At 44.8% G+C, this 23,155-nt stretch overlaps 2 protein-coding genes across 11 annotated transcripts in view; both read left to right on the top strand.

Annotated features, from left to right (window-relative positions):
* Nucleotides 1-14,166, top strand: part of dab1a (DAB adaptor protein 1a) — a 206,856-nt gene extending 192,690 nt beyond the window's left edge. For 6 of the 10 annotated variants that reach the window (XM_032524863.1, XM_032524869.1, XM_032524865.1 and 3 more), the window contains 7 exons: nucleotides 2,443-2,598; nucleotides 4,211-4,273; nucleotides 4,398-4,494; nucleotides 5,510-5,916; nucleotides 6,782-6,977; nucleotides 7,055-7,203; nucleotides 12,138-14,166. In XM_032524863.1, the coding sequence (XP_032380754.1) occupies nucleotides 2,443-2,598; nucleotides 4,211-4,273; nucleotides 4,398-4,494; nucleotides 5,510-5,916; nucleotides 6,782-6,977; nucleotides 7,055-7,203; nucleotides 12,138-12,401 (1,332 nt within the window). In that variant the 3' untranslated portion in view covers nucleotides 12,402-14,166. Of the gene's footprint in view, nucleotides 1-2,442; nucleotides 2,599-4,210; nucleotides 4,274-4,397; nucleotides 4,495-5,509; nucleotides 5,917-6,781; nucleotides 6,978-7,054; nucleotides 7,204-8,584; nucleotides 8,682-12,137 lie in introns of all 10 variants that reach the window. The other 4 variants (XM_032524872.1, XM_032524870.1, XM_032524871.1 and 1 more) reach the window with 2 other exon arrangements.
* Nucleotides 14,167-15,746: 1,580 nt separating this feature from the next.
* LOC116694936 (FYN-binding protein 1) overlaps nucleotides 15,747-23,155 on the top strand; it is a 20,116-nt gene continuing 12,707 nt past the window's right edge. The window contains exons 1-9 of the mRNA XM_032524861.1: nucleotides 15,747-15,993; nucleotides 16,553-17,760; nucleotides 17,854-18,002; nucleotides 21,041-21,223; nucleotides 21,328-21,607; nucleotides 21,713-21,840; nucleotides 22,633-22,661; nucleotides 22,765-22,799; nucleotides 22,940-23,108. Coding sequence (XP_032380752.1) covers nucleotides 15,985-15,993; nucleotides 16,553-17,760; nucleotides 17,854-18,002; nucleotides 21,041-21,223; nucleotides 21,328-21,607; nucleotides 21,713-21,840; nucleotides 22,633-22,661; nucleotides 22,765-22,799; nucleotides 22,940-23,108 — 2,190 coding nt within the window. The 5' untranslated portion in view covers nucleotides 15,747-15,984. The remainder of the gene's footprint in view (nucleotides 15,994-16,552; nucleotides 17,761-17,853; nucleotides 18,003-21,040; nucleotides 21,224-21,327; nucleotides 21,608-21,712; nucleotides 21,841-22,632; nucleotides 22,662-22,764; nucleotides 22,800-22,939; nucleotides 23,109-23,155) is intronic.

Here is a 23,155-nt window from a genome sequence, read left to right as displayed (position 1 = left end):
GTGTGTGTGTGTGTGTGTCTGTGTGAGCTGTACACAAACATAGGCACATTTTACTAATGCACTGTTAAAATCACAGTGAAATGCTGCGTTATTGACTTTAGACCAGGTTTTTGTTGGTCAATGGAGCAATCGCTTTCTTTAAATTAACAACTGCTTTGGTCTTAAAATAGCAAAGATATTTGGGTCGGGCTTTACGCCTCGCTGCGCCGGGTGCAAGATAGGGCCCAATGAGTTAGTTTGTATCTTAACTTATTAACAATCTTCTACACAAGGTTTGGATTGGGATAATTATCTTAGAACAAAACATGAACACTTAATAATTGGATGTTTTCTCATTCTCATTCCTATTCAGCAAACGTGGCGTGAACGCAGAAGTAGTACTGAGTGACTTTACTGAGTGGGGATTGACCAGAGGCAGCCGTGTTTATCTGACCATTGTTATTTAGGGTGGATTTACTGTTTTTCTCATTGGCGGGAGAGGTCCATTGTCTTCTCAGCAGAAGGATGTGACATTGGACAGTGTTGTTAGATGATTGCTGTGTCATCACACACCATTGCTGCGTGTGTTTATACTATACCTGGGATGAGATGATAGCAGCGGCAGAAATGCGGCCTCCTGTCCCAAGCTATCTCATCAGTTGTTTACTCTGTCACCTTCTTAAACGATGACAAATCAATAAAACACACACAGAAAGCCATGTCAGTCCACTAAGGCATTAACCCTGTAAGCCCTCGCTATCTCAGAGTCTACATGTAGAGGTCAGAGAGGTCAGCATATTACCACCAACCGGCCAAACACATGAACTCTGCTCACACATTGGATTAGTATGATATGATGTAAGTATTATTATATTTATATGTATATATGACCATGTAAGTGGGTCATTAATTCAGTCAATCTGTCAATTAAAAATTGGCCTAGTGACTGAGAAAAAAAAAGCCTGGTTGTTTTCTGTTCAGGTGTGTGTGTGTGTGTGTGTGTGTGTGTGTGTGTGTGGGATGTTGTGGGTGTGTGTGTGTGTGTGTGTGTGTGTGTGTGTGTGTGTGTGTGTGTGTGTGACAGAATGTTCTTGGACCGTGTGCCAGTGTGATCAGTCAGACGGTAGGGGATCAGCAAGGTGGCGTTAATTAAAGGGGCTGCAATAATTGTATGCAGAACACATGTGCACAGGTAATTACCGTTTCCCTGGAGATGGCTAATTGATAGGTGGCGGCTGTGCTGATAAAGATAAAGGGCCGGGCAAATAGATGGGCGAGAGATAATGGGCATAGAAGGATAATTGGCAGGGCAAGAGAGAGAGGGATGGACGTAGAGAGAGTGGAAAAAGAAAAAGGCAGAGCAATGGGCAGCAGACTGTAGCTCTTAGCAAGGATAACAGTAGATAATGTGTGTTTTAAACAAACTGGCAGGTCAGTTTAAATGTAAAAAGATTAGGTACATTTCATCAGTTGGATTAAAATGAACCATTAGGAGTTTGAAAAAAATGAGACTAAAATGATCCAGCGGAAAAATTGACTGAATTTTTTCAGAACTGATTAGAATTGTGATTGTTCTTCAGCATCAGCTAATGATGGCCATACTTTCATGCTTTCATCCCCCCCCCAAAAATACACTCAGTAATATTGTAGTGCACCAACTACTCTTCCTTAGCCAGACCGATCTGCACATTATGTGTCAGCTCCAGCGCTGGCCAAAGGTCTGGCAGGACCCATTAACATTCTGCTCTAGCTGAAAAATATTGGTGGTTATTTGTACAGTCAGGGTGCAAAATAGATGCAAATAGACCAGTATGTTTTAAGTATAGTTCAGATGCATGAAGACACAAGCTATACCAGCTGTTGGCTGCATGGATCCATTTTTGGCTTTGTTTTAATGGGATTTGTTGCTGATAATAAAAATCATTTTTAGATTGTAATTCACTTTGATGGAGATCCAGCTATTCTACACAGAGCAAGCCAGCAGGGGGGTAGCAGTATTTTCCCTCTGCAATGTAACATACTCCCTCACTTTGCTCTCACATACAGCATGTCAGTTAATCCAGCTCCTATTACTGTGTCTACCTGTCTGTCTGTCTCCCACTGTGGTTCCTGACACAGCGGTGCAGGCTTTACAGAAACACAAAAGGGGGTTTAAACCCAGCTCAGTGCTGCAGTATAGACTAAAGGTAGGGATGATCCGTAAACCTTTTAAAATCTTCACTTGGGCTCTAAGAATAGCCAAGACAAACCTCGCCCTGTGCTTGAATGTGTGTCCACGGGTGTGTTTTGTGACTACAACACCTGCAGACCACCTCTTTAACAAGCCTCATTTCACCTCACTCCCCTCTCTCACCCTTTCTCTCTCTCTCTCTCTTTCTGAGTGTATGAACAAACAACTAATATGTTTGTGTGTGAGCACATTTTCATCCCACCTGCCGTCTAACACTGGGGTTGTGATTGCAGAAGAACGGACATCAAAACACCCCCCTCCACCACCACCATCACCATCATCAACAACATCATTATAATCATGATCGGCCCCTCCAACAAGAACAAACTGCACTACAGCAGCAGGCAGTGGCAGATCTGATAGACTTAGATCTGGGAATGGTGACTCAGGTAAGGCACAAAAGCACAGTGCTGTTGTTGTTGTGGTTCAGACAAAAGCTCAGAGGGTTTTCAGTATTTGTGAGCAAGGGACATACTGTCCTAAAGGTTACCTAATGAACGGCTTCTTCAGGCATATACTCGGATGATTTTCTGTCTCCCGTCCTCATCTGCACCGCACCACTTTTGTTCTTCTCTAGCCGTGGGTCACCCCAGCTTTTGACCCCTGTCATATCTGAATAAAACACGCAACCTTGCTGTTGCATAGTAACCACGTTGAGGCGGAAGGTAGGGTGGAGCACCGTATGCGCGGGTGCACCCGTGAGCTCGCATATGCATGTGTACGCGTGTGAAAGAGTGAGGTTTGAGAAGTATAGTTAAGAGAAAAACACTGCAGTAGCTTCGAGGGGAGGTCCTTTAAGGGCTGGTGGACAGAAAGGTCAGCGAACTGGGGGGGGGGGGGTCGACGGGGTGAGCAGACAGTGGCGGTCATATCACCAGCAGAGAGTCCAGCTGCTCACAGCACATTAATAAAGCATTCATAGCGCACATTATCACAGCAACCTGACCCCACCACCACACAAGTTAAGAATATTAAGTCCAGGAACTTAACTAAAAGTGGACAGAAAGTCTATAAACGTCCAACTTCCTGTAATGTTTGAACACTCTCTCCAGTGGCATTTTTCCTTTGCCGGGGATTTAAACAAAAGCTCTGTGGTATTGACTCAGAGTACTCCCATGGACAACCTGTTATCAGTCCATTTAGCATATCTTGGAAAATTATCTAATCGTTTTGTTGAGTGGATCTTTATTTGTTGCGCTAGACTCTACAGCGACAAAAAAAAAAGAAGCATACCGATCCAGGCACTGTAAAAATCCATGCTCACAGAGACCATTTTCTGATAGATTTGGGACCTACGAGAGGGAAGATATTCTAAGAACATTCATTATCTCAAAAGAAATGATCCGCATCCATGATTTATGCAAATCTCTGACCATGTATTCATGGCTTAAATTCCTTTACGGCTAAAAATAGTTTCCTTCACTTGCCACCGGCCTAAAGATATTATTAACTTGCACACATGAAAAAGAGGAGATACTAAAGAGAAGGATCATTGGGCGACTATGAAAGGAAACAGAATGTTACAGAACAAATTCAGATCAAATAGAAAGGCGGCTGTATGTGGTAGCTGTTCCCTCTGAGGCTCAGCACACACCCTCCACAACAGGGTGAGTGGAACGTCATGTCCAGAAGAAGACACTGAAGACTGATGCAGAGGGTGGGGTAGTCTGCTTTTAGGCCAGCTGGTGGAAAGAAAGACGACACTGTTTTTTTTTTTTCCCCTTTTGAAAGATTGTGATAACTCTTGGTAGGTACGTCATCATAATCATTTCATCTCATTATCCCATCTCTCCTTACCCCTCTGTTACCTCGTCTGTGTTGCTGCCCCAGTGCTCAGGTAGGTACCACAAACATACCAGGCTAGTGTCGTGTTGCATGCAATGTGTGATGCATGTTGCAATGGAATGCAAACTGACCCAGAAAAAATCTCTCTCTCTCTCTCATATATAGCAGTGTTGTTATTGTATCTGACTGGTAGTGTATGCTTTATCTTATTCTCAGAATATCAACCAATTAGAGATATTTGGAGACATGTCCACACCGCCCGACATCACCTCCCCGTCGGTGAGTAGCTGTCGTACACATGCACAGTTTGTGATTTTACGTCTTATAAAATCTGTAGTACAAACTGTTTTTTCCGATGATGTGTTTTTCCTCGACCCCGACCTCCAATCACAACCCTGCGCAGACCCCCGCCTCTCCAGCTAACACCCTCGACCCCTCGCAGGGCCTGCTGCCTCCCACGGAACTGTTTGCTCCCTTCAATCCTGCGTCTGTGCCCTCAGGTAGGACCTTGTTCATTTCCTGCTTAAATACGCCGCTGCTACAAGCAGAGGGGAAACAAACGCAGCGGGGGAGAGAGCGTCGAGAAAAGGTGATGAAGAAGAGTCAGAAGCTTCGGAGGCAGAGGAGATAGAAGAGGGGTTGAAATAAATAGAGGGGGGCGGAATAACATTGAAATGTAGATGAGGGGAAAGAGGCGAAAAGGTGGAGTTGGTTGTGTGTTGAATATGAAATGCATCATTATCTGGCGGCTTCAGATGCTGCTGATTTGCCTGTGGCTGAGGCGACTGTGGTGGTTGGAGGAAGGTAATAAAACACGCTGAGACGACGGTAGTGAAGACTCCTGGATATGCACAGGCCTTCTGTGAATTAGACATTACCGTATACGTCTTAGTTTGTCTGGTTCTCCTTCTATACTCCCCTCTGTCCGTCTCCTCTCCTCCTCTCTCTGTGCATGTGTGAATGCAGCAGGGCTGCCGAGGTGACATGTCAACTTTCTCTACTGTTAGTAACAACTGGAGATCAGAAACACAAGAGCAGCAAGTGTGTAATGGAATGAGCTTCCACTGATGAGTTTGAGTGATTTTAATGAGTGTGTGTCGGGCTCTTCCTTTTCATTATGTCTCTCGCTCATTCTGGAGCTAATTATGGTAGTTCACCATGACCGTCGAGAGACACCACATAGCTGCAGGCAGAAGTAGGGCAGCACTCTTTGGTGATGCATGGTTATTATCGTGTGTGTGTGTGTGTGTGTGTGTGTGTGTGTGTGTGAGCGCGAGAGAGAGAGAGAGAACGGTAGAAGTGGAATAAGTTGTCTGCGTGCCTGTGTGAGGATGGTAGTGGAATAAGTCAAGTGTGTTTGTGGAAGAAAAGCAGTGGTGAGCATATGCACTGTGGGTATTGTAATCACTTCCTTTTCTGTCTTCTTTTTCTCCATTATTAAGATTTTACAAAATACCGACATTTTATATATATTTTTCCTAACCTCAAACTGTTTACTGTATTGTTTCTCACCAGGTTATGTGACAATGGGAGCAGTACCCCCCGGCCACTGGTCCCAGCAGGCGTTTGCTGCCCAGACACCGCTGGCCTTCGGGGTCCAGTCTCCTCTAGGTCCGGTGGCCCAGGTGCTGCCAGGCGGCCAGCCTCTAATCTGGGGCCAGGCCAACCTCTTCCCTGCCACCCAGCAGCAGTGGGCAGCCATGGCAGCCGGAGCCTTCTCTCCCACAGCCTACCTCCCTGCCCAACCTGTGGGCACTCTGCCTGCCGCCATGTTCCAGACTCTCACCCCCGTCGCGACTGTGACTCCAGCTGGCGAGAGCCATTCAGGTGCCGGAGCCAGCGCTGCAGCTCTCTCCCCTTCAGCGTCGTCGAGTCCGCAGCACGGGGAGAGGGCGAGGAAGATAGGCAAGGAGATGTTCAAGGTACGGTGTGATGAGATCAGAATTATGATAATTGAAACTCTTTTTTTTTCATTTTGTCTTTTTTAGAAAGAGTGGTCAATATGCGAAAGAAGAAAAGAAAATTGGCAGCAAAATCAACCAGAGAAGATAGGAACAGTTTTGAGCTTCGTTTTTGGGGCATTATTTGCCTTTATTAGTAGGAATGCTCTCTCTTTGTTGATTAGTTGACTAATCGTTCAAATTGTTTAAAGTCAACTTGGATTTCATTAGTCAATTAGTCATTTTTCATGCTGAATAACTTATTTCCAAGAAACTTATAATCTCTGGTAAACATAATATTTAATGTGGTACTTTTGCAGGATTCTTTGGGGGAAAACTTTGTTTTACAGATCTGGTCATTGTGACTAATCGATTACTTGACTCAAAGAAGACTTTCTTGAATCAAGGACAGCCCTATTTATTAGATAGCTGACGGTAGAGAGATGACAGGGTGAGAGATGGGGAACCAGACAGGGAGGTCACGACCGGTCATCAACTGGGGACATAGTGGACAAGGTTGATGACGTAACTTGCCATTTTTACTGTTTTTGATTTCCTATCTCAAAGAGCGGGGGCTGAGTAACACTGGACTAGATTAGTACGAGCCTCTGTGGAGTTTGCTTCGCCCTCAGACTATGTAGCAATACGATTGAGATCAAAGACTGTAGTGGGTGAGACTGTTGCCGGAGTCCAAAAAGCTATAAGATTACGACAAGTTCAAGACGATAGAGAAAACATAAAAAAAACCATCATAAATTAAAAGTCTGGGTTACATTTTTATGCCTCCACAGTGAGTAAAAGTGTTAAAGTCACAGTGCCCAGTTGTAACGTCAGCCTCCTCCTTCAGGATTTTCAGCTGGCGAAGCCTCCGGCAATGCCGTTGAAGAAGGGTGAGCAGCCCGGCTTAGCAGGAACCTCAGAGGCATTCAGCACTTACTTCAGCCGTGTGGGCACTGCCCAGGACACGGACGACTGTGACGACTTTGACATTTCTCAAATGAATCTGACGCCGGTCACCTCCACGACACCGTCCACCAACTCACGTAAGAGCTCGATCTGTTGCTCTTAGTAACACGCTTCTTCTGCAGCTGTGTCTGACTCAGCTTTTCCTCCCATGCAGCACCCACCCCAGCTCCCAGGCAGAGCTCCCCCTCCAAGTCCTCCGCCTCCCATGTCAGTGACCCCCCCACCGACGCCACAGACCCCCCCACAGATGACTCGTTTGGGGAAGCAGAGGGCAGCCCTAGTCGCAGTGGAGAGGAAGATGCTGTAAGTGTGTGTATAGTTGGTAGAAGTGGAATAAATCGTATGTATGTGTTTAAGACAGAGAGAGAGAGAATGGTAGAAGTGGAATAAGTGTGTGTGTGTGCGTGTGCGTGCGTGCGCGCTGGAGGATGGTAGTGGAATAAGTCAAGTGTGTTTGTGTCTTTAATAACTCACTTCCTATGCTGCAATAACCCGCGCTGCGTGTTGAGATCTGCTGATAAATAGCCTTTGTAGCGGTGTTGGCGGGCCAGGTAATCACTCTGGCTGATTAGGGGTCGATGTTGTTGTGTCCCTGAGTGTGTGTTTGTGTCAGTGCATGTGTGAATGTGCACATGAAGTGTGTGTTTCTGTGTGAACATGAGCAGTAGCGTCCCTGCATAAGTATGTGGTTGTGTGTGTGTGTGTGTGTGTGTGGTCAACACAGCGTTAAATTAGCTGGTGGAATTGTCAGAGACATCATTAAGCTGTTATTAATACCAGCCAGGTAGCGTCCATACATCACTACTTCTACATAGACAGACTCATCTCTGGTGAGATAAAGGAGGAGTAATGCCCCGATTTGTCTTCCAGGGGCAATTCATAATTATTTTACCAGCACCACGATCTAAGAGAGAAAGTAAGAGAAATTAAGGAAAGATGAAAAGATAAAGAGATGTTAAGGGTGGGCGAAGAAACTTCCTTTGCCTTTGACCAAAGTCCTTTTAGATTGAGTAGCCTCTCAAGAAACAGGACTTCCCTCCCATTTTTACCTTCGGTCTCTCTCTCTCTTTTTTTGTGTGTTTCTTTCATGCTTGCCTCTTTCTTAGTTTTATGCCTCCAATCCAAGCTATTATTGAAAAAAGAAAGGACTTTCACACTTCTGAAAATGTCACCAGGCCTGAATAACATTCAGAAGCTTTACACAACCCAGAGAAATGTGCATTGGCAGCGCTGGGTGAGTGAGTGAAAGCCGCGGAAAGGTTAAAAAAGAGAGACAGGAAAGATGGAGTGGAGGCAGACAAACAGCCTCCCACTCTCTGTGGGGTGAGGTGTGAAAAACAAAAGTGTTTTCAGAGAAAAAGCAGCGGATCAATAGAACGAGGTCTTTCATGATAGAGAACTGTAAATGACTGTGCATGTGTGTGTATTTGCAAATGTGTTTCTGAGAAGAGACTGTGTGGGCTGTCTCAACAAGTGTCCTTATTTCTCCTTTAGAGTATTGACACCTTTTCTCTTTTGCTTCCTGTTTACGTCTAGTCTTTAGCGATCCTGCAATCCTTTTTTCAGATGTTTTCTTCTCTGTCTACTTCCACTCCCCCTTATTTCCTTCTTTTATACCCCCTCCATCAACTTCTCTTCCCACACCTTTCTCTTCCTTCCTCCCTCCCCTTCCTCCCCTCTTTAGGCGTGTGGTTCTGGGTCGCCCTGCCCCAGTGAGACAGCAGAGCCCAGCCCAGACCAGGCCAGTCCAGAGGCTGGGAGCTAGATAGCAGCAGGGCAGGGTAGGTATCAGTACCTCTCCTGCCCCCTAACGCCTCCTTCACCTCCCTGTCCTTATCTGTTCTGCCTGACTGTTGCACCTCCCACCCACATTAATCAGGCTGATCTCTCTGTGTGCTGCATCTTTTTCATTTTTTTAATCTTTTCCTTCTTCTGTTGCGTCTTTGGTCTCAGGTCGCCTCATTTCTCCTTCACCTGCTGTCACGCATGTTCAAAGGAAGTGTGTTTGACAGAGTAAGAGTGGTTGGTCATGTGTGCGATGGTGCATGGGATTAGTACTTGCTTGCATTTCATTATGGACAGTATGTTGGTAATTTTTTTCATAGCCTCACCTGGAATTTTGTAAGTATCTATTATATGGCATCACGTGTCTGTGTGTTTTTGAAACAAGGTGTGACCAGATCATCACGCATGCTCACTTTGGCCATAGTGCTCTATGCCCCCATTGTGTCCTGTCTTTGTGTCGTGTTCCTTAATCACGCGCCGTTCCCTAAATAGCACACATCTCACTCGGAAAGCCAATAGTGTGTGACAGCCAATCACAAACTGTGCACTTCAGTGAACAGGACGTCATCTGGGATTTGCCAGTGTTGTGTGCAATATGCTGATCTTGGATGTCTGGCTTAATAAAAAAATGATATGTGCTGCCATTTTTATACATTATGTATGTTTGTGATGTAATGTAACTCATGCTATGTGCATTATTGTACGAGGACCAAACTCAGACAGACAATCAGCTACTATAAAAAACTCAGGGAACTGATGGTGTGTGTGTGTGTCTTTTACACTTTTTGGACATCATGCTACAGGAAACCTTTCACACAACTTGCATAAACTGGACATTTCTTTTAGAGACCTGTCAGCATGCAGTTTGCCTACTGAAGAGGGAGCGACACAAACACACACACACATACACACACCAAAGAAGAGAGCCATTTTGATCCCTGCATCCCCACCCGGTGTCCTCACCCACACAACTCCCGAGTGTGGCTCCTAATCATAGCTGCTGGCACTCACACAGGGTAAATGTAATGGTTTTGTTTTCATCGGCTAATACTGGGGTGCCAAGATTAATGACTTCCCAGGCATAATTGGCATTAATTAAAACCCAAGCCTTCTAGTTTTCCCCACACCAGGAGAGGAGGAGGGATGGCTGAGCAGCCTCTCTCCCCTGTTGGCCGCCGTCCTCACATTCAGACGCTCTGAAAGCTGCAGGGCAGCAGCAGGTGGATGTGGGCCTTAAGTGGGAGGACGGGTTGAACTGAGTGCTGTGTCTGGCTGCAGACCGACTGTTATGGCCAGAAGCATGGAGTTTTTCCTCTGTAGTAGGTGGACTGCTTTGGTCCTGGTCCAGTGACGCTGCTCCCATATGGTGTTTACTTGCTCAATCACATCGACTTTAACACACACACACACACACACACACAAACACACACACACAACTGTCCAATAGGCCTAGTTATTCCCCAGACAAGCACACCTGTGATCGATACTGTCACCACCTGTGCTCATATCGGAGCCAAAAATGTGTGTTTTTGTGGGAGTGGGTTTGTTGCTGGCCGTGACCACCTGTCTTGTCCTCCCCCGCCCACTGTGTGGCTCAGACAGACATGCGTTCAGGCTAGTGGGAGTGTAAGTGGGTTTTTTTTCTTCGTTTTTTTTTCTGGGTTGATCTCATCATGTCCAGCGAACGCTCCCGAGTCTCAGCCGTGAAATGGCCTGGTTCCACGGTTCAATGAGCAATCTCACATCGCTCCCACTGCCCAGGGCTTACCACTCAGTCACACAGACACGCATACATGTGCACACATGTACCAGCCAGGTCAGATATTTTGGCCTTCAGGCTGGTGCCATGCCAGCACATCGCTCATACGGCCTCCCCCCTCTCTCGGCCCGCAGTTCATGGAGCTGAGGCGGCCCCTCTCGGCAGCGCTGGTTAGATGATGCGGGATGACAGTGCCTGGCTGTCGCTCTGGTGCAGCGGCTGAGCAGTGTGTGCTTGCTGTCACTTCTTGTCTCAGCCTCTTTGTCACCTCTCTCAGGGCTGCTGGCAGCTACTTTCTGCTGACTGCCTGGCCTTGGCTGGCCCCACTGTTACAGCTCTCTAACCCAGAGACCAAAGCCTCAGCTAAAGCATTCCTCACAACTTTAACCCCCTATCTGTTCAGACAGATGAAAGCCCATGCAGATTATGCAACATGTCCGGTTTTAGTGTGAAGTTGAGCATAAAGTCGCTTTCTTGAAAGTCTGTCTTCTATTTTTTTCCCGATGCCACTATGTCCCGTGAAAGAGCTGCACTCAGATACAACATGAATCAAATCTTGCTTTATTTGTGCAAATTTGAACACATGATGGACTTTTTTTCCAACCAACCAAAAGACAAATATAAACATTATGAACATCAGCTTAAACATGGTTGCAACTGGCCGTTATGTTATTGATTAATCTGCTGCTTATTTCTCAGTTGTTCAAGCAATTTTGTGTCCAAAAAATGTAATAATGTTCCTCGAGACATTCACTTGATCATCCTGACGCTGCATTAAGGAAGTGGAGTCTTACAACTCTGTAGTCTCACATAGTTGTGTCTCTGCTTTAGTTTGTGCCGTCACTCCATGTTGTATAGTTAACCTGAAGGGCACCTCACAGTGGCAGCAGAAACGGTTGTACAGCATAAGGATTGCAAAACCGTAACGGCGTTCAATTTTGGCTTTGAGAGAACGTCGCACGGCTCACATTTTCAGTTTTCATCCGATTCCATGAACGTTAGGTACCGTATCTTACTGGTAGACCCCAAAACTCTGCACAGTGAGAGAAGTCTTCCAGAATATTACAGGCCAGCCAGTAGCTTCCAATCAAGTTGTCTGCTGCAGCATATTGAGTGGCTGGCTGTAATTATGTGTACGATAATAACAGGTCTATTGTGAGTGACTGCAGCAGGCTTTGTGCTCTGACTGCAGAGTGTTCCATCATCCACTGTCGGCTTCTGGCTCACTTTGGAGGAAATACAGACGTGATGACTCATACTGTAACCGGTCTTTCAAGGCGCTAGTTTATACCTCTGAATCATACTGGTCCTGGAGGGACCCAGGACTGGGAGAGAGTATGCTGGAGAGTGAGGGCTAATTGTTCAGTGAGAGCTCTAAATGGGCTGATTGGAGAAGTGAGGGATCCCCTCCAAAGCAGTGTGCTCCTGCCACCTGGTGGTCATGTTACGTACAGGAACTAACCAACCTTTGCAGTTCTGGATCCTACTTGTCGGGGCTTGCAGGTGATACTTGCATTTTAGTCGGTTGAGAGAATGAATCAGAATCAGAAACTCGGGTCCTCCCTTTTTGATTATGTAACATCCAGATGAACCTCCGAGGCCAAACATTGCAAATCCAACCAGGTTTATATTTGGGGGGGGGGGGGGAGTGAAAGCTGTTGTAATTGCTGATGTTTTTCTCTCTCATGCACAGAAGGGGAAGGACCCTCTCTACGCCCAGACAACAAAGGGAAGAAATAAGAGACACACAGGAGACCTGACCAGCACCGAGAGAACAGGAGGAGATCCTGCACCCGTGTGTGGTGGTGTGTGTGTGTGTGTGTGTGTGTGTGTGTGTGTGTGTGTGTGTGTGTGTGTGTGTCTGGCACATCTCCCTGCCTGGCCAAGCCCTTCTTCTTCTCCTCCGGCTAACAACCTCCCAGGAGGAGCCTCCTCTGTCCTCCTTCTCTCCTCCTGAGAGGAGAGAGCCCTCTCGGTCATTCGCTCCAGGCAGGAGGGATATCAATCACTGAGATGGATCCAGTTCTCCCTCCACTGTGCTGTCTTCTCCTCTCTTCTCCCTGTGGCGACTCACACCCAGCCTTACAGACATAACCTGCTCCTCCCTTCTCTCCATTCTCTCTCCCTCCCTCCTCCTTCCTGTCTTCGCTCTCACACTCCTCCCTCTGCCTCCTGTGTCTGGCCAGAGACTGTGCTGCCAAGGAGGGACTGAATCAAGCAGTGCCTCCATATCGCTGACACCCACACACAAACACACACACTCTCTCTCATCGGGATTAGAATGATCATCTTTCATTTTAACGGACAGAATCTGTAGCGAGGAGATCCCACAGGAGGAGCTAGACTCTTAACGAGCCAATCAGGGATGGCCCGTTACGGGGATCACTGCTTCTGATTGGTTGGTTGGTTCGAGCGTTGTCTCCCTATTCTTGTGAGTGTCTGCTGGATCACTATGCAGAAACAGACTCTCTGGGAGCTACTCACACATCAACTACCCACACACACACACTGTGCACACAGCAATCAGCTTACATATACTCACCACACACACACACACACACACACCTCTCTAACATACATACACAGTAATTTGCCAAACGTCTCTCCTCGCAGACAGACTCACACAGAGGCCAGAGGACCGGAGACACTGAGGAATGGACACTGAGAGGGAGTAGTTGCAAGTCAAACAGATTCTGTGATCGAACTGTTCATTCTCTATAGCTTTTGTACAATACCAATTTAAAAAAAAAGAAAAAAAAAAGAAAATGAAGAAATTGAAAAATTGAATTTTTATTTTATAAGTCAATCAAGCCGCTGGGGTCAGCTCTATAGGAGTCAACATGGCTTTAAGGCATCTGATCGTTGGTTTGCCAATCTCATTTTGTAAATAATAACAAGAAGAACAACCATTTTGTCCACTGGACTTCTGTGCCATAAAATAGGAAGGCTTCAGTTATGCAAACTCTTGACGTTAACCCAAGCAATACCAACAAATGTTTTTGTTTTCCCACTTTGTTTTGTCGCCCTCTGATATTAATTTCATCTTGTGCATGGATGTTGTAGGTCTTTGTCTTATCCGCACTTACTAATCCTGGTCCCGGCTGCACACGTTGACCCTATTGATCTCTTATCCCCTTCTGCAGTTTATGTTAGCAAAAGCCTATACAGCCTGTGTCTCTGTACCCCGAACCCACAGTCTCTATACGTTGCAGACAGAGTCTCACTCGCTGACAGACTGCTCCTCTCCTCCATCCTCTCCTCCATCCCATTCTCCACCAGAATCGTTTTTTAGATACAGCCCATCTGTCTGTCTGTTGGTCAGGTGCCAAACTGCTGCTGTCCCAGCATCTGTGTGTGCAGTGCAGCAGCCTCTGCTACAACTACATCAACTGTGATGCCAATGACTCCCTATTTTATGGCCAGAGTCCCCGTGTCACTCGAGAACTCTTTTGGACTATGATGTTGATTAACTTTAAAATTTGACAACTAGACGATGAGCAAAGAAGTTGACTAAAAAGGGAAACATTGCTGTTTGAGTACATAACATTTCTAGACCTATTTTAACTTTACCTCAGCTAACAGTTTCTTAATGTAAATTGACACATTATTTTTATCTTTATGAATATAACATTCTACAGTGGGTTTTTAGATGATTTTTTTGGTTCTCTCTTGATTTACGTATTCCACCATGTATTACTGTTACAAATAAACACATCCCAAATAATTGATATGTCTCTCTTTCTCTGTGTGTGTGTGTGTGTGTGTGTGTGTGTGTGTGTGTGTGTGTGTGTGTGTGTGAGCAACCAACTACAAACAATAACTTCGGCCTTCTCTCTCCCTGTGGAGGAGGAACAGCACAAACTATATATATATATATCATTATATAGTGTGTGTATATGTTTGTGTGTTATATATATATACGTGTGTGTATATATATATATATATTATATATATATTATATATATATATATGTGTTTGTATACATATATAGAGAGATATATATATATAGATAGATATAGGGGCATGCAGCAAAGGGCCGCGGGTCGGCGCTGAGCCCGGGCCCACTGCATTGAGGACTAAATCTCCACTTAGGCCTGTGGGTGCCCTCTCTACCAACTGAGCTGTCTGGGCGCCCACAATAGGACAACTTTAACACATTTTGTCCATGTTACACAGGAGAAACTAGAATTACAGAGATTTGGGTCAGTTCACCCAAATCTCAAACCCTAAACAACTTCCTCACTTACCCACATGGCGTCTGGCCATGCAGTTGGTTTTGGCTGGATGAGAAATTAATCTGTGAGGGTTTTGCCCCCGCACATTTATTGTGTAGCTCAAGTGTTCTTACTGCTCATAGCATTGAAAAAAATATTACATTTGACAGCAGTGTGTCTTTCCAAAAAGAAAAACACTGTTCCAGTTACTGGTTAATCCACAAAGCTCACAGTCAGCAGTTTTCTTTGGGACTATTTCTTCTGTAAAAGCTGTCAGCAAGATAGTCTGTGGATTGTTGGGATAGTGCGCAGAATATTTTGGGAAGGTTTTTTTTGCTGTATTTTTTCCAATACATTAAGTCTCACAAATTTAATTCAGTTTAGCCTCATTGCATTGTGTCTGTGCCGGCAATTTTAGATGGAAGTCTCAAAACTGTAGCAGATATAATGGGAACAGTCTGCATGGCTGGATCTAATCAAGGTTAAGTGGAGAAGCGTGTCTTTTTGTGAGTGAACTGGCTCTTTTAAGTTTCTTCTCACGTCCAGTTTCAATGTTATTCGTGTACTAGTATTTCTCGACACAGACCAGGCCCTTGTGTTCAGGTTTCAAGGGCCCATAAGTCATACAATGACGAGCAACAGTTTCTGTCTATGAGCTCTATCAGCTCCCTGACACACCTCAGCACAAGCTCTGATTGGCCATAAGGCAGAGTATCCTTTCCAACTGTCTAATGAAGGCTGCATACCTGTATTTTATGTCATATTACAAATGCCTGCTTAAATATCTTTTGCCTTCTTTGTAACCTGCAATGTTGACCTTAAATATTCAAAAGCTACAGATTAACGCATAATACATCTATGGAAATAGTATCTAAGACCACATTGTGCTTTTTAGAGATTCTGGAGTTGCTGCATAAAAAAACATCACAGTGGAAATTAAACAGTTTTAAGAAAAAGAAACTCCAGCTACAACAATACTTCATGACAGTGACTCACATTACGCGCAGTGCCAGCCGGGTGACATTCCTGAAGGATTAAAAAAAAAGCTGTCGAGAGTCAACGTGTTGCAGTAGTACTGAGCCGGGGCCAGACCCGTTTAACGAGACTGACAGTTTTTTTTTTTTTTTTGAAGATGAGTGTAGGTATTCCCACTCAACCTCATTCCTCCACCGAATCCATCTCCAGTGCGCATGGGACGCACAGCTTGGACTGGCTTTTGTTACTTTAATGGGCCACATGTAGAGAAGCTGATGAATAAAGTCGCTGGAGTTATTAACATCTTCACTAAGAAGGCTTTTGTCGTTTCGGTGGATAAATAAACACGCAATGGATCAGGTATGTTGTCCTTTCAAAATCTTTAAATCCTTCCGCAATGTGTGTTTAACGATGATTTATTACATTATAACGATAGGCTATTATTTGCAATTATGATATATTTTTATATTGTGTTAACGGGTGTAGGGCTGCTTCCTGGAATAATTACATCATCTAAATCTTTGTGAGTGAGTTAGTTTCTGTAGTGAATAGATATTGTCCAGCAAATACTTAGGCTATAACACAAATAGGAGTGTGTGTGTGTGTGTGTGTGTGTGTGTGTGTTGAAACTAATTCAATTCAGGCCAATCACTACAGATCAGGTTTGCCTGCTGTCTTTCTATTCAGAAAGCCTGATGGATGGTATGGTATGCAAATGCAATAAAAACAAAACCATCATTGTGCTGTGAAATGTAAAACAATACTGTGATTTTCTTCTTCATCTTATCTAAGCACCACGCTCTTTTATTGTAAGTGACACATGTTTTTGTGCTCTCAGACCACATCAGGCGAACATATCAGTTCTATATTTTCCTGATATTGTACCTCAGCCTATTGCATTGTGTGATCCGTTCACCAGGAGGAAACAATGGACTTCAAGGCCCTGAGGGCCAAGTTTCAGGAGGAAGAACTCCTCCTGAAGCAACCTAAGACCAAACCTGTTCTCCTGGACAAACCAAAGTTTGTCCCACCTCCCCCACAGAGCCCCCCACACTACCTCCCTGCTGGAGCACGCACCTCCCTGCTCACCGCCATCAACCAGAACCTGGAAGCAAAGACAACGGGGGCCCCCAGAGTGGTCTTCAAGGAGGACAAGAAAAACCCTCTCATCCAGATGAATTCCAAGGGAAAGGACCAGAGTGAAGGAAAGCAGAAAAAAGTGAAAGACAAGGCAACCAAAGGAAGCAAAGAGAAGCTTGAGGACTGTTCCGCAGATCAGAAGAAAGAGAAGAGGCTCTCTGTGCTCCCCGGAGCACTTAAGGACAGCACTGCAGAGCTGGTGCCAGCCACGCCGCCTCCCAAAGCCACGACACTGAAGAAGAAGGGCTTCCTGGGTTTCATGAAAGCATCAAAAAGAGATTCAGTTCAGCTCCCAGCAGATCCCATCCTAGACACCCCCAGCTCAGACGATCCTGGACCTGCTCCACTTATCCCAGTACCTTCAGAATTTGGTGATGGACCATCAGCGACCGAAATTGCCCAACCAAAGGCCCTTCTACCAACGGCCCCTCAACCAAAGGCCCTTCTACCAAACATTCCCACCTTTCCTGACTCGAATGCTACAGTGGAAATTACCCCACCCTCCACTATCCCGGCCTCTCTGGACTTCAGCCCACCTCCTGCCTTTATTCCTGATATCCCGGCTCTCAAAGTTCCAACCCGGGAGAGGACAACTCCACTTGAATTAGAAGCTCCCGCTCTGGCCTTTTCCAGGCCCGCCAGCCAAAATGAAACCATTCCCAATCCACCCAGCGCTCCCCCGACCCCTCCACCCGGGCGTGCCCTCTCTGCTTCTCCTCCAGCGACCTCCAATCCCTCTCCATCACCTCCTGAGCCTGGGATTTCAGCTGAGGCTGGTATAGAGGCTGGAGATATCGCTGCAGTGGCGACGCCGCCTCCTCCTCCAGTAGAAGACCCTGCATCCATTTCCCCGTCTCCCAAAGCTGAGCGCCCCATCTCGGCACTCTCCGCCCTCTCCAGGGCGGAGGACATGGGCCCAGTGAAAAGGATGTCTGCGTGTGACCTGAGGATCTTCAATGCTCTGGAGAAGGCCCGCAGGAAGAACAAGTAAACAAAACACATCTTTTTGTGGATTTATAAAATTCAGTCTGTTATTCTGTTATTATAAAACATAATTATTATGCCTCCATGTGGTTTCAGCCCGCCGACAAATCCCACCCCGTCCTACTCCATCACCCCACCTCCCAAAGAGCTTCCCCCGAGTCCCACCGACTCTCTCCCAGACCTCCCCCTCATTGATTATAGGGGGAAGGCCCTCCCACCGAAACCAGTCAACGGCCTTGACCACGGTGAGTCTGGACCAATCACTGTAGAGTTCTTCTCCTCTCTGCATCTTGTTTTTCTTTTGTCCTTTTTATTCATTTGGGATTTTCCTCTACTGCTCACCTGACCATGAAGTACACAACATCATAGCTCATGAACAGGACATGAGGTGCGTGCTGTGCAGCTACAGTATATCATTAGGGTTTAAGGGTTTCAGCTATACAGAGCATCTGGTATGTATAGTAGGGGGTATGCCATAGGGTTGCCTTGGGTGTTTTGGAGAAGCAGCTTTAAAGACACACACATACACAGACACACACACATACACAAGAGCAATCCTGGCATTCCTCTTTTGTGCCAGAAACAACTTTGCAGCAGGCAGGGCCGAGCTGCAGAGGTATGTGAGCTATGACAGCGAGGAGGGGCAGTGACTGGAGCATGTCCGTCATTACGACAGCGAGCTGCAGTGACAAACACTTTAACGTCTGCTCAAGCGACACGGCATGTGAAGAAGGAAGTCTGCTGCTGTGTTGACAGTGGCTTCAGTTACACAGAGCTTAAGAATCATACATGTCGGTGTTTACATTTTAAACAACCTCACGCTGTCAGTTTTTCCTATTTAAATAAGTCTGTTGTCACTTATTATAGTAAAGTAACACTCATAGATTTATGACAACGCTCAGTGGAAAAGCATTTTTGACATGTTCCAAATGTTTTGCACAATGTTTTTTTTAAATCACATTGTGCAATACAAAGTGACAGTAAGGACAGGTGTAACAGATGTATTTTGCATTGGTAGGAAGAAAACTGCTGTAATTTATCTACATTTTACCTTTCTAGAATAGAGTGTTTGACAAGTGGCCTACTTCAGATTAAAATACATACATTCGGTTAAAAGAAGTGTGTTACAAAGGCAAGACAGCATTATTTATACAGCACATTTCAGCAATAAGGCAATTCAAAGTGCTTTATATAAAACATTGAAGGTCCCATGGCATGAAAATGTCACTTTAAAGGTTTTAACATTAATATGAGTTCCCCCACCCTGCCTATGGTTCCCCCAGTGGCTAGAAATGGCGATAGGTGTAAACCGAGCCCTGGGTATCCTGCTCTGCCTTTGAGAAAATGAAATCTCAGATGAGCCAATCTGGAATCTTGCCCCTTATGAGGTCATAAGGGGCAAGGTTACCTCCCCTTTCTCAACTCTGCCGACCCAGAGAATTTGGCCCACCCATGAGAGTGAGACATCATGGCTTTCAAACGAGTAAAGTGGCAGTTGGTCAAGGCCACACCCCCAGCATCCACCTTTCCCCCCTCAATAGCTACAGAAATGGCACATACTAAGGAAAGCTCATTGTGAGACTGGAGTGGCTGGAATTCTGCACCAAGGCTGAATTTTGGGAAAGAGACGTTCCGATAACGTAGGTAGGGACCACTAAGGTCTATATAAAGAGACTTCAGATACAGTATTAGGGGACCACTAAGGTCTATATAAAGATACTTCAGATACAGTATTGGGCACACATAATCTATATAAAAGAGACTTCAGATACAGTATTAGGCCACTAAGGTCTATATAAAAGAGACTTCAGATACACGTATTAGGGACCACTAAGGTCTATATAAAAGAGACTTCAGATTCAGTGTTAGGGGACCATTAAGGTATATAAAAGAGACTTCAGATTCAGTATTAGGGACCACTAAAGTCTATATAAAGAGACTCCAGTACAGTATCAGGGGACCACTAAGATCTATATAAGAGAGACTTCAGATACAGTATTAGGGACCACTGGTCTATTAAAAGAACTCAGATCAGTATTAGGGGACCACTAGGTCTATATAAAGAGACTTCAGATACAGTATTAGGGATCCTAAGGTGTACATAAAGAGACTTTAGATACAGTATTAGGGACCACTGGTCTACATAAAACTTCAGATACAGTATTAGGGACCACTAAGTCTACATAAAGAGACTTCAGATACAGTATTAGGGACCACTAGGTCTACATAAAGAGACTTCGATACGTATTAGGGACCACTAAGGTCTTATAAAAGAGACTCAGATACAGTTAGGGACCACTAAGGTCATAATAAAGAGACTTCAGATACAGTATTAGGGACCCTAAGGTCTATATAAAGAGACTTCAGATACAGATTAGGGACCACTAAGTGCTAATATAAAAGCATCCAAAGAGCACCATGTCATAGGACCTTTAAAGAGCAGCATATAAAAACAGCTATAATAGAATAAGACAGGTATGAAATGCAGGAATAAAGTTACAGTGCAAAAGCAAAATAACAGAACTAGAGATTTTCAAAGTGAGGTCTGCTGTTGTTTTCACTTGTAATTGCATTGCGTCCGCTCTGCAGAGTTATAGCACAACAACTTCCAGAGTGTTTGACTTGTTTGGTCTCCTCACAAATCAAATTCTTCCGCTCGGCTTTCTCCGACCTTGTTTTTTTTTTTCTTTCCTTTCCTGTTTGGATACTTCCTTCAGCTGACGTGTCACTGTTTTTTCTGCATTGGGTTCTAAGGGATTGCATCGTGTTGCTGTAGTTGTTGTGTTGCGTGAGAAAACACATCGCACCCACAAATCCAAATCAACCCCGGTTGATATGGCAATACATGATTGAATCTGGAAATGCTAATTCTGAAATGAAGATGTCTATAAAAATCTGACAACCTAGCCATAGATGGTACACTAAGATTCTATACATTTTGTATCAAATTATTTCATGTTAAATAAAGAAGGAAACAAAATAAAAAGGAGGGGAAAAAGAGAATGCAATAACATAATCAATTTCATTAGTGAATTTCCTTAATTTGCATGCGTGAAAATGAGTAGGAATAAGTATAAACTCATTCAATCCTACTTCTTAATAATTAAATCATTATTTACAATACAATCATACATACTTATCCCTCCCATAGTTACATTATTACAGTTAAATACAGTATATTATTTACACAGCTATATATTGTTTTGAAGACTGAAAGAGCATATACACATTTGCATATACCCATACCATATGTATTCTATTAACATGATGTCATTCTTTGCAGTGTTGACAGGTGTCACTGAGGAGGGGTCCGAGGCTTTGCCAGAGCTGTTGGTGGTTCCACCTCCCCCCCCTAAGAAGGTCCCCTCAAGCCTTCCGTCTCTGGATCCTGCTCCCAAGAAGCCCGTCAGACCTCCATCTGTCAGCCTGGGTGCATTCATCCCTCCTCCTCTTCTGGAAGCTAATGGTGTGGTCACCATGGTTACACCTACCGCTTTGGGAAACCAAACTTAAACAGCCCCCTCGCCCGCTAACGTTGTCTTCCTATTGTTGTCCCGTCCTCCTCCACAGAGATCCTTGATCCTCCTGAATTCTCAGAGACAGACACCACAAACGTCCAAGAGTTTGACGATGTCGACGATGCCTATTCCCCCGAGCTGCAGGGGTCATACTGGGGGAACACCGGTCCAGATACCCCAGATGGACGGAACCTGCCAGAGTTTTACGGTAACGGGCTGACTCCCACAGGAGCCGAGGTCCATGCAGCACCAGCGTATGGGGACGAATACCAAGATAACCCACAACCTGAATCCTCGCTCCCTCTCTCTCAGGAATCTCCATCACAGGCGGGGTAAGACACATCAATAACATCTCTCTCTCTCTCTCTCTTTCTGCTTTGAAATACTCGTTCATCCCTGAGATCTTGGTTTTGATTCCTTGCCTCTAACCCGCCCAGGCTCCAAGCTGTGGTCGCCAACGGTGTCTACGAGAGCACAGACAACCTCTATGAGGACATCCGCTCGTCCGCCACCAAAAAGAAAACGAAGACGGACGGTGGCAAGAAACGCAAAGGACAGCCAAAGAGTGAGCGTCTTCTTCAGTTAAGACATTAACGATGAGACGTTACATCACATCAGTCATGTCACATTGACAAGATAGGAAATAAACACATCATGCCCATGTATCTGGCTGCATGATAAGGCCATCATGAAGTCAGACATTTAACCCTTTGATGTCTAATGGCATTTTTAGATTTCTTTTTAAATTCAAATTTTAAGGATATTTGCATACAACAGGATACCCCATGTTTTTCAAATAAATATGTGCAGACCAAACTGAGCTTTCTGTATAGTGCGGCCCTAATTTGCTCCAGAGCAATGTATAAAGAGATAATTTGGCCCTAAAGCTGAAAAATGTGTTCCCTTTTGGGAAAACGGACCTAAACTCATTTGTTTTGGTGCTTGGAATGAGTTTGCAAAAGTCTTGGATTCACAAAAGTAGCGTAATATATGAATAAAATAATAAATAAATGTCTAAAATGAAATAGTGTTATATTGCTTTTTGAGGAGGAGTGTCGTCAAACATTGCTTGGACCGGCTGATGCGTCTTTTGTCCTCAGAGGGTTAACTCAATTCTCCAATTCTGAACATGGAGTTATTGGAGTATTAGCGTTCACTCATGTAATTATATGACAGACGGGCAGAGCACAATACCATTAGTCATTAATAAATCATGTTTTCTTGTGATTCTAAATTAAAGATCATATCAAAACTACTGTAAAAAAAAATTCCATTCTACTGTATAATGTTACCAGATGCTGTAAACATCCCTTATATTCTAATTTTGCCCCTGTTTTCATAACTGTGTTTTTAACAGATCCATATGGCGAGCAGGAACAGGAAACAGTAAGTAGCTTTGGGATAAGAGCTTTGGGTCACTTTTCTCCCCCAAGTGTTGCTTTTCTAGAGTGAAATGAATCAAACCATATCTCTCTGTGTGTGTTCACAGAATGAAGAGAAAAGCAAGCTGGGCCGGCCTGGCAAGTAAGGCCTTCTTTTTTTGACCCAGTTCTCTTCTCATCTCCCCCAGACACTCTTCGTTTCCCTCATAATCTCCTCCGCCATTTAAACATGCAGCAAAGAGTTTCAAACACAACGATATCCCCTCATTCTGTCATCTGCAGGTCCGAAAAGAAACCGGCTGCAGACGGGCCGGATGAGAAAGAGCTGAAAAAGAAAGAGAAGCAGCGTCTGGAAAAGGAGAAGAAGGAGCTAAAGGAGAAACAAGAGCGGGAAAAGAAAGAGCAGAAAGAGAGGCAAAAGAAGGATAATGATATGAAGAAGAAATTCAAAGTGAGTGATGGTATTTTGACAGAAGGGAGGCTGGAAGGGGGGGGGGG

This window comes from Etheostoma spectabile, chromosome 9 (assembly GCF_008692095.1).
Source record: "Etheostoma spectabile isolate EspeVRDwgs_2016 chromosome 9, UIUC_Espe_1.0, whole genome shotgun sequence".
Classification (NCBI taxonomy): domain Eukaryota; kingdom Metazoa; phylum Chordata; class Actinopteri; order Perciformes; family Percidae; genus Etheostoma; species Etheostoma spectabile.
The sequence above is the reverse complement of the archived record's forward strand: the minus strand, read 5'-3'. Positions and strand labels throughout refer to the sequence as shown.